The following is a 10,601-nucleotide window of genomic DNA, read 5'->3' on the forward strand; positions in this document are numbered from 1 at the left end:
TCAGTCCGCAAGAGACGACCACGAAAAAGAAACTGCACATGATATTTAGTTGTAAAATGAAAGGAGTGTTAGTTGATCTTGTTAGCGATTAATGTAAAGATATAGATAGATCCATAGATAGATATCCAGGTAGATATTTTTATAATTCATTTATTATCATCGCTTGAACAATGTTTGCGTTCTTTATGATTATTATATATAACATAACTCGAAAATGTCGCTCGAGTGCAAGTTCAATACTCCATTTTACAAGCAGAAAACTAGTTTCTGCAACAATTTGTTTATGACAAGCAACGCTTCGTCTTAACAATCATTTTTTCAAAAATTAGGCATGAACTAAATGCAAAATTGTTTTTTTTTTTTTGCACCGTGAGCTTGAATGTAGATCAACATATGCACTGAAGCTGGTTTGGTGGTTACAGATTGAGAATCCAAAGTATTTTACAGCGGAGTGAAACATGTTTTTAAAACTGGAACTCTATTATTTTATGGCAATCGCAAGTTATGATGATAATTACGGTAGATCTCTGAATTAAAATTGTTTCAATCACTAGTACTATTGAGGCTAATGATATTATAACCATTGCAAGTAATGCGATCGTCGTTATTACTAACATTATTTACTTTTTTTTATTATTGTTGTTTATCTCTGTTGTTGCTGTTATTTTATTGCTGTTTGTTGTTGTTGTTGTTGTTCATGTTGTTGTTGTTGGTGTTATCATTATTATCATTGTCATTATTGTTATCATTAGTAGTAGTAATAGTAGGACAACTATTATTATTATTACTGTTATTATCATTATTACTGTTATTATTATCATTATTGTTATTATTATTATCATCATTATTATCAGTATTACTACTACTATTATTATCATTATTATCACTATCATTGTCATTATCATGATTATTATTGTTATTGTTATTATTGTTACTATTATTATTATCATTATCATCATGATTATATTCATCATCACTGTCATTATCATTATTATTATTACCATAGTTATTTTGACATTATCATTATTATAACTATTATTATCATTATCCTATAATTATTATTACTATTATTATTATTATTATTATTATTATCATCATCATTATTATTATTATTATTATCATTATTATTATTATTATTATTACTTCTATTATTATCATTATTGTCATTATCATTATCAATTATCACCATCATCATTGTCATTGTTGTTATTATCAATATTATTTACATCATCATTATCATTATCCTTAATCTTATTATGAATATTATCATTATTATCATAACCATTGCTACTATTACTACTACTATTACTATTACTACTACTATTACTACTACTACTACTACTACTACTATTACTACTAATACTACTATTACTTTTGCTACTGTTACCATGACCATAAATTGTTGTTATTTTTAATGTTATCTTCACTGCCGTATATCAGAACTAGTCGCAGCTTCTGAGCCATATCTAACTTACCACGGACATATTAAAAAACAGCGTGGCATACAATTACCTCACCATCTTAATTTGTTTATCTGTATTGCCATATATCAAAAGCAACGGCAGCTTTTGAACCATAGCTAACTTACCACGGACATATAAAAAATAATACAGTATGGAACACCATTCCCTCACCCAGTTTAATTTGTTTACTTCCCCAGAACTCAGCCTCCTTAAGAAAACACAATCTAGATCAGGATTTAGTCACACGTAGGATCTGCCTTTCACATCTCGCTTGTGAAGGGATGCGTAACGGATGGTTATTTTGCAACTTACATTGTGTTGGTTTGTTTACGGTGAATAAAGCAAGAGTGAATGAATAAAACACATCTTTAGGTATTTTATAACTTAGTAAAAAGGTAAGTAAATCAATAAATAGGAAAATGAATGGAAAAATCTTGATAATTCGCTAATATTTCGCTTTAGTTACTAAATTTATTGATGTGATTTTATGCTCGCATTTGTGGATGTGTTATGTCTATTTCAAATGCAAATCGTTTATTGATATATGTGAATTGGATCATTAAATGACATTCGTTTTTTATTACGATTGATATACGAAACGATAATTTCATTTTTTTTTTCCTTTTTATTTTCTTTTTCTTCCTTTTTTATCGAGCATTAAATAGATCTTCACAATGCTATACAATTTAATAATATTAGCCTATCCTAATTCCATTTATATTATACGAATTTATTACATATATATATTCTCTCCAAACGACACCTAAGACATAGACAATGACTCCTCTATCTTACTTGCAGTCGATCTTGAAGACAGAATCGCGTACTGCTACTTCTCACTTCCATGGAAGGAAGGGAAGAAAATCAAAGAATAGAAAATCAAAGAAAAAAAGGAAAGAAGAGAAAAGAAAAAAAAGAAAAAATAAGAGAAAAAACAAGAAAAGAAAAAAAAGTATCACTTCTCACTTTAACAAAAACGTACTATTTTTCGCTTCGATGGAGAAAAAGACATTGTATTAATGCTCATTTTGAGGAAAAAGAAGGGATTTTACCTTCGAAGGGAGGGGGGGGAGAGAAGGGGGGAAGAGAAGGGAAGAGAGGAGGAAAGGGGTAGGGAAGGAGAGAGAGAGGAAAGGGGAGGGAGGGAAGGGAGAGAGAGAAGGGGGAAGAGAAGGGAAGAGGGAAAAAGAGGAGGGGAAAAGGGGGAGGGAAGGAGAGAGAGGAAGGGGGGGAAAAAAAGGGGAAAGGGGGGAAGGGAGAGGAGAAGGGGGGAGGAGGGAGAGAGAGGAGGTGGATAGAGAGGGAAGAGAGGAGGGAAAGGGTAGGGTTGGTTGGTTAGGATGTGTAGTATTTTTGTTTTTAGGTTATTTGTGTTTTGTTAGGAGGATCGTTTTTGGGGGTTAGGAATGTGTTGGGGCGGGTTGTTTAGGTGTAGGGTAGGTATTAGTTTTGTAGAGTCGTGGGTGCGTTAGGAAGTTAGGTAGGGAGGTTTATGGAGGTAGGATAAGGTTTGTTTTTGGGGTGTGTTTTGTTGGTTGGTTTAAGGTTAGTTAGGAATTTGTGATTTGGTTTTGGGGGTAGGAGAGTTAGGTTTTGTAGGAAGTGGATGGTACTTGTTTATTTTTGGTTTGGTATTTTATTTTAGTTTAGTGTTGTTTAGGGTTGTGTTTCATCGGATGGTTAGTTTAGGTAGGTTTTAGGAGTAGCTTTTGGGTTGGGGTGGGTGGTTAGTGGTGTTGTTAGGAGGTGATAGGAAGGAAGGTGTTGTGTTTGTGGGTTAGTTAGGTAGTATTTTTTTGTTAGGTTGTTTAGTGTATTTTAGTTGTAGGGGATTGGGTGTGGTAGTTTTGGGTTAGGGATGTTGGAGGTATGGTGTTAGTTTATTAGGAAAGGAGATTAGTTTGGTGGTTAGGGAGTAGGTAGGTTAGGTGGGGTATTAGGTTGTTAGGTTTTGGAAAGGAGTTAGTGGAGTTTTGTTGGTTTTTTTAGGGTAGTTGTTTAGGGGTTGTGGGGGTTTGGTTTTTTTGGTTGGTGTTTAGGTGTTAGGGGGTTTAGTAGGTAGGTTGTTGTTGTTAGTTAGTAGGTGTTAGGATAGGGCGGTTGTTTGTAGTTTGGGAAGGTGGGTGGTAGTGTATAGGGGTAAGGTTGGTGTAGGGTGGGTAGTTTAGGAATTGTTTTTTATTAGGTAGGGTTTGTGGTAGGTGTTTGTTATTGTTTTTAAGTTGTATTTGTTGTTTTAGAGGAAGTTAGTAGTTTTTAGGATTTTAGGGAGTTGTGTAGGAATTGTTTGGTAGGAATGCGTAGGGGTTAGGTGTGGTTGTTTTTTTTAGTAGGAATGGAGTAGGAAGGTGTAAGTAGTAGGGGTTGGTAGGAATGTGGATAGTTTTGTAGGTGTGTTTTGTTTTTAGGTTAGGTGGTTGTTTTTTGTTTTTTAGGAGTAGTAAGGAGTTTGGTTTTGTGTGGGTGTTAGATGTTGGGGTATGGTGTGTTTTATAGTTGTAGTAGGAAAGTGTGTTTAGGGTGTAGGTGGGTGTTGTTAGGAGTTAGGATGTAGGAGTCGTTATATAGTGTAGGATATTTTAGGGTAGGAGTGTATAGGATTTGTGGTTTTTTGTATTTGGATTGTAGTTTGGTAGGTAGTTGTAGTTGTAGTTTTACGCTTAGGTTGGTTGGTGTTAGTTGTGTGTTTTTTAGGGCAGTGGGTTTTGTTTTTGGAGTTGGGTTAGGATTTGGGGTTGTAGTAGGAAGGTTTATGGGGTTAGTAGGTATAGGATTGTTAGGAGTAGAGTTTAGTTAGTGGTTGTTTTGTAGGGTGGTTAGGTTTTAGTTTTCATAGTAAGTGTTAGTGTTAGGATTGTTAGGATAGTAGTGAGTTATAGTAGGAGGTTGTAGGTATTAGTGTTTGTTATTAGGATAGGTTGGGTTTTTGGGTAGTTGGTTTAGGAATTAGGTGGTGTTGTGTGGTTTGGCGGTTTAGGAGTGTGGCGGTTAGGGTTAGGGAAAGGGAGAGATTTAGGAGTTTAGGGTAGGAATTAGGAGTTAGGGGTTTTTTAGGATGGAGTTGTGTTGTTGTAGGATGGGGTAGAAAGTGTTGTTTGGAGGTGTTTAGGGTTGGGGGTAGTATATTAGGTTAGGAGTTTAGGGTTGGTGGGGGTGGGGGGTTGGTTAGGGTTTTTAGTTAGTATGTATTTTAGATGGGTATTTGTTTTTGGTGTGTAGAGGTGTAGGATTGTTGTTGGTAGGGAGTAGTAGGTTTTTTGTGTTGTTTTTTATTTGTTGGTGGTTGGGTGTAGGGTAGGTAGTAGTGTCGGTAGGATGTAGTTAGTAGGGGTTTGGGTTTAGTGTAGTAGGGAGTAGGTTGTGTTTAGTTTTTGGGTTGTTTGGGTAGGTTTGGGTGTAGGTAGGTTAGGGTAGTTAGGAAGGTTGGTAGGAGGTTTTGGTAGTTTTTTGTTTTTGTTAGGGGGGTTTTTGTTTGGTGGGTGTATGTGGGGGTGTTGGTGGTGTAGTAGTTTGTTTAGGTTCTTAGGTAGGAATAGTGTAGTAGTAGGAATGTTTAGATTTGGTAGGAAACTTTTTTTTATAGTATGGGTTTGGTAATTAGGTTTTTTTGTGGTGTTGTTTGTCGTGTTTGCTTGTAGGAATTTAGATTTGTTTTTAGTTGTGTTAGTTTAGGTAGGGAAAGGTTGTATGGTCTGTTTAGGATATTTGTTATTTGTAGGTGTAGTTAGTGATTTGGGGATTAGGAGTAGATTTTAGGATGTTTTAGGAAAGGAGGTGGTGTGTTTAGGAAGGTTTTGGGTTTAGGTGGTGTTTAGAGTATTTATAGGGTATTGTGTTTTGGGGTTATTATAGGAAAGTGTGTGGGTAGTTAGGAAAGGTAGTAGTTAGGAGTGTTAGTTTTTGGGTTTAGTATTGTTAGGAGTAGTCAGGGGTTAGTTTTAGTGGGTAGGTTTGGATTTAGGAGTATTATTATTAGGTTTTTGGAGTAGGGTGTGGGTGGGTTTAGGAAGGTTGTTTGGCTGGGTAGGAGGTTAGTGTTTTTAGGTTAAGGAAAGGAATTGATTTTGTTTAGTGTAGGTGTATAGGTTTAGGAATTTTAGGAAATATGGAGGTAGGGTATGTAGTTAGGATTATGAATATTTTTATATTTTTTGGTAGTTATAGTGTGTAGGTGTGTTAGGGTAGGGAGGGATAAGGGTTACTGTTTGTAGTTGTTTTTGGTGGGAATTGGTGTGTTTTTTTTGTTTGTTTTTGGTTAGGATGTGTAGTTTTGTTTGTAGTTTTAGTGGTATGTGTGTTGTAGTAGGGTGTTTTTAGGTTAGGTAGGGAAGGCTTGTGTTTTTAGGAAAGTGAGATTTAGTTTGTGAGGAAAAGGAGGTGTAGGATTTGGTTTAGGAATGTAGTTGTTTTAGGTGAGGGGTGTTGGTAGGGTTAGGTGGGTTAGTTTAGGAGTCTTTGTTGAGGTGTTTTTTGGTAGGAGTCGGTTTAGTTTTGTGTTAGGTGTTAATAGTAGTTGAGGTAGTTAGGGAAATATAGTTAGGAGTAGTATATGTTTAGGGTTTAGGGTTAGAGGTGTGTAGTTTTAGTATAGAGGTATTTGTTTTAGGTTTTTTTTTATGTAGTATAGGTAGGAGTTTAGGAAGTAGAGGTTTAGTGTAGTAGGTAGTTGTTTTTTTAGGTAGTGTGTAGTTAGGGAATTAGTTAGTTAGGAAATTGTTTTAGGAGTATAGGAAGTTAGGATTAATTATGTGGTAGGAATTTTAGGGGTTGGTAGGAATTTTTTTTTTTGTTTTTGTAGTTTTATGGATGTGTAGTAGGGAATGGAGTTTAGGATTGTGGTTTGGCAGGTTTTGTTAGGAAGTTATTTTTGTAGGAATTTTTTTTGATTTAGGAATTAGGAGTGTTTAGGACGGATTAGGTAGGATAGGGAGTTTTAGTTTTGGGTTAGGAGTTTTTGGTTTAGTTTAGGAATTTGTGTAGGGAATAGGTTTTAGTAGTGTTTGTAGTATTTAGGGGTATAAGGTTAGGAAGGTTTTTAGGATAGGAATTGGTTTTTGGGATGTTTTAGGGTGTGTTGTTTGGTATAGGAAGGATTTAGGTAGTTTGTTTTTATAGGTAGGTAGGTTAGGAATGGAGGAGGTTAGTTGTTAGGTTGTTAGTTTAGGTGCTAGGATGTTAGTAGGAGGTGTTTTGTAGGAGTAGGTAGGTATTTGTGTTTAATAAAGTAGTAGTAGTAGTTTTAGGGTTGTAGGGTGGGTTTTTTTTAGGGAGTGTTTTTTAGGTTTAGTTTGTTTTTATAGGATAGGATAGGGATATGTTAGGGTGTTTTGTTAGTGTTTTTAGTTTGTAGGAGGTTGGAATTAAGGATTTAGGTATTATAGGTTTGTAGGGTTAGTTTTAGGATAGGGTTGTATTAGGAAGTTGTGTTTAGTAGGTTTGTTGTTTGTTAGAAGTTGGAAGGTGGTTTGGAATCTTTTATTTAAGTAGTAGGATGTTTGATTGGTTTTTAGGATTGGTTTGTAGGTTTGTATGGTTTTAGGGGGTAGGATTTAGGAAGATGGGGTAGGAAAGTGGTGTTAGTGTGTGTATAGATATTTTAGGATAGGATGGTGGTGTGTTTGTAGGAAATGTAGGTTAGGGTTGTTTAGGAGTGTAGGATAGGGTATTAGGGTAGGAGTCGTTATATAGGATTCGTTATTTCTGTTTTTTATGGTTTGTATATTAGGAGTTTTTAGTAGAGAGTTTTAGGATTAGGAAAGGTGATAGGAAGTTATTGTAGGAATTGTTGTTTTTTAGATTGATGTAGGATATAGGATAGTAGGAAGGGTGGTTTTAGGGTATTTGGGTGTTGGGGTTTTAGGTTAGGGTAGGAAATAGGATTTAGGGTAGTATTATTAGTGGTTTTGGTGGGTTGTTATGTGTGGAATTGTTTTGGTTTTTAGGATTTATTTAGATAGGAAGTTTTAGGTCACGGTAGTTAGTAGGTAATTTTGTTTATAGGATGTAGGTAGGGTTTTTTTTGTAGGATAGTAGGTATAGGAATTTTAGGTTTGTTTAGGAATGTAGGATAGGAAGTTAGGAAATAGGATTTGTAGGATGTAAGGATATTTTTATAGTAGGAATTTTAGGATTTTTTTTGTAGGTAAGTGTAGTTGTAGGATTAGGATGGTTTTAGGTTTGTATTTTAGGAAAGGTTATTAATGTTTTTTGTAGGAGGAAAGGAGGGGTAGGAAGTAGGAGTAGGGTTTATAGGAAAGTTAGGATTTTTTAGACTAGGATTAGGTTTGGTTTATAGGGTTTTTGGGTATGTAGGAAGTGTGTTATGTAGGTTTAGGAAATAGGAATAGTTAGGTAGGAAAATGTTAGTAGGGGTAGTAGTAGGATAGGTTGTTAGGGTAGTTATGGTGGTTTAGTTAGGTAGTAGTATTAGGGTAGTTAGGTTTTTTTAGTTGGGTAGGGTGTTAGGAATAGTTTTAAGGGTGGTTAGGTTGTGGTTAGGATTAGGATTAGTTTGGTTTTTGTGGTGGTTAGGAGTTTGGATAGTGTAGGTTAGGATAGGAAATTATAGTTAGGGTAGTATTAGGCAGGAGAGAGAAGCGTCTAGGGTTAGGTTTGTAGGATGTAGTAGGAAAGTATTATTGTTATGTAGGAAGTGTAGTTTTTGTAGGTATAGGTCGTAGGAATATGGTTTTGTAGGTATTGTTTGGAGTTGTTAGGAAAATAGTTTTTGGTAGGAATAATAGTTGTAGGAGTGGATTTAGTTTTTTAGGATTGGTTTAGCCGAAAGTAGGTTTAGGAAAGGATTAGGGGTTAGAGGGGAAAAGGTTGGTTTAGGGTTAGGGATGTAGTAATTTAGTGAGTAGGTAGGAAGAGTAGGTCAGGAAAGGAAGGGGATAGGAGGGTTGGTTGTTTTTTTAGTTAGGGAAAGGAACGAGAAGAGGAAGTGGTAGGTAGTTATTAGGAAAAGTGATTAGGAAGGTTTTAGGAATTTTAGTTAGTTATAGTAGGGAGGTGTATAGGAAGTAGGTTTGGTAGGTGGGGTAGGGTGGTAGGGATGTGTGCAGGAAAGAGGAAATGTTTTGTGTTATAGGGGATATTAGAAATAGGATAGAATAGTTAGGAATAGAATAGGCATAGGAAGGAGAGAGAGGAAGGGAGGGAGGAAAAGAGAGGGAAAGGAAAAGATGAGAGAGAGAAAGGGGAAGGGAGAGATAGAAGGGGGAAGGGAGAGAAAGAAGGGGGAAAAGTGTAAGGGGACAAGTGACGGAGGAGAGAGAAAAGGGGAAGGAAGGAGAGAGAGGAAGGGGGTGAAGGAGGGAAAGGGAGGAGAGGTAGGGAGTGTTTCGGCTTGTTTATTCAGTTATTTATTTACCGTATTTACGAAGGTAAACCGTAAAATAAAATGGATGGAAGGAGTAACATGAAAATCATCGAAGTATTTTTTTGTTTTGTTTTGTTTCTTGTTTTGGTTTTAGTTTCAGGGTTTTTTTTTTATTGTGCTGTTGGTTTTCGTTTTGTTTTCGCATTGTTTTCTTGTTTTTGTTTGCTTCTCGTTCGTTTTTTTTATGTAGCAGTGTTTTATTAATGCCGTTTTTTTTTTCGTTTCACTCTAAATATAAAACATATATACATATTATATATATACATATATATATATATGTATATATGTGTGTGTGTGTGTGTATACATATATATATATATATATTATATATATACACACATAGGCATATGTGTGTATATATATACATATATATATATATATATATATATATATATATATATATATATACCGTGTATATAAATGTATGTATATGCATATTCCTTTATACATACACACACACACACACACACACACACACACGCACACACACACACACACACACACACACACACACACACACACACACACACACACACACACACATATATATATATATATACATATATATACACACATTATATTTTCTGACGAAGTTATAATTGAAATACATCTCTTGTGAAGATATTAATTCTCACTCATACCTCATTTTCTATATTTGTCAACATGAAGACGGTATGTATGTATATATATGTATGTATATATATATATATATATATATATATATATATATATATGTATATATATATGTATATATGTATATATATGTATGTATGTATATATAATATGTATGTATATATATTCATATATATATATATATATATATATATATATATATATATGTGTGTGTGTGTGTGTGTGTGTGTGTATGTGTGTGTGTGTGTGTGTGTCTGTGTGTGTGTGTGTGTGTGTGTGTGTGTGTGTGTGGACACATGTTCATGGACACAATCACAGGAACGTATACCCACCGATGTGTTTGTGTGTCTGTGTTTGTAAAATAGAGTGAATATGAGGTGCCCTCAAGGTCCCAAAACAAACTGCAACCAACAGTATAAATTAACTTTATTCAACATCGAAGTTAGACAACAAGCATTCTAATTCTAATGATCTCTCTCAATCTCGTCTCCTCATCATCGTTCTTCTTCATCTCCTTCTTCCTCATCTCCTCCTTCTCCTTCTTCTGAGGTGAAGGACCCCTGATTCCCGTCAGCAGCTACGCCGTCAGCATTGACAGGAACGGCATTGGACTCGACCACACGATACCCGTCTTCGTCAGCCACGTAAATGACTTTGAAATCGTTTCCTTCCGGGGATGTCCAGCTAAGAGAGAGAAGAGTTGCGCGAATTAGACAGAGATGAAAGATTGGATTATTCTGGGAACCAGGTTGTGAGTAGAGGTGAAGATATCACTTATCATCATCATCTTATTTTAGATTTTTAATTTTGTTTTGCTATGATAACGATGGTAGATACATATGACTACGAGTATGTATACGTATGCATACTATAAAATGACATGTCTGCGTGTGTGTCTTTAACGACAACCGATATTAGACTTCAGCACAGGGTTAGTAAAGAAAAGATTTATATTATATGTCGCAATTATGATAATACATACGAACAAAATATATCCCCACCCTTCCCTCTCCCCTTTACCACAATTTTGTCGACAAACTAACAAACAACACTCGACATCCGTACAACAATACAAAACAAATACAACAATCCCTCTGAGCAAAAGACACAAAAACACCGACAAC

At 35.2% G+C, this 10,601-nt stretch overlaps 1 protein-coding gene across 1 annotated transcript in view; it reads right to left on the reverse strand.

The window, feature by feature from the left end:
- Positions 1-9,886: 9,886 nt before the first annotated feature.
- Positions 9,887-10,601, reverse strand: part of LOC125033606 — a 4,039-nt gene continuing 3,324 nt past the window's right edge. The window contains exon 5 of the mRNA XM_047625265.1: positions 9,887-10,161. Within this exon, the coding sequence (XP_047481221.1) occupies positions 9,972-10,161 (190 nt within the window). The 3' untranslated portion in view covers positions 9,887-9,971. The remainder of the gene's footprint in view (positions 10,162-10,601) is intronic.

The sequence above is a fragment of the Penaeus chinensis genome, chromosome 16, assembly GCF_019202785.1.
Source record: "Penaeus chinensis breed Huanghai No. 1 chromosome 16, ASM1920278v2, whole genome shotgun sequence".
Taxonomy (NCBI): domain Eukaryota; kingdom Metazoa; phylum Arthropoda; class Malacostraca; order Decapoda; family Penaeidae; genus Penaeus; species Penaeus chinensis.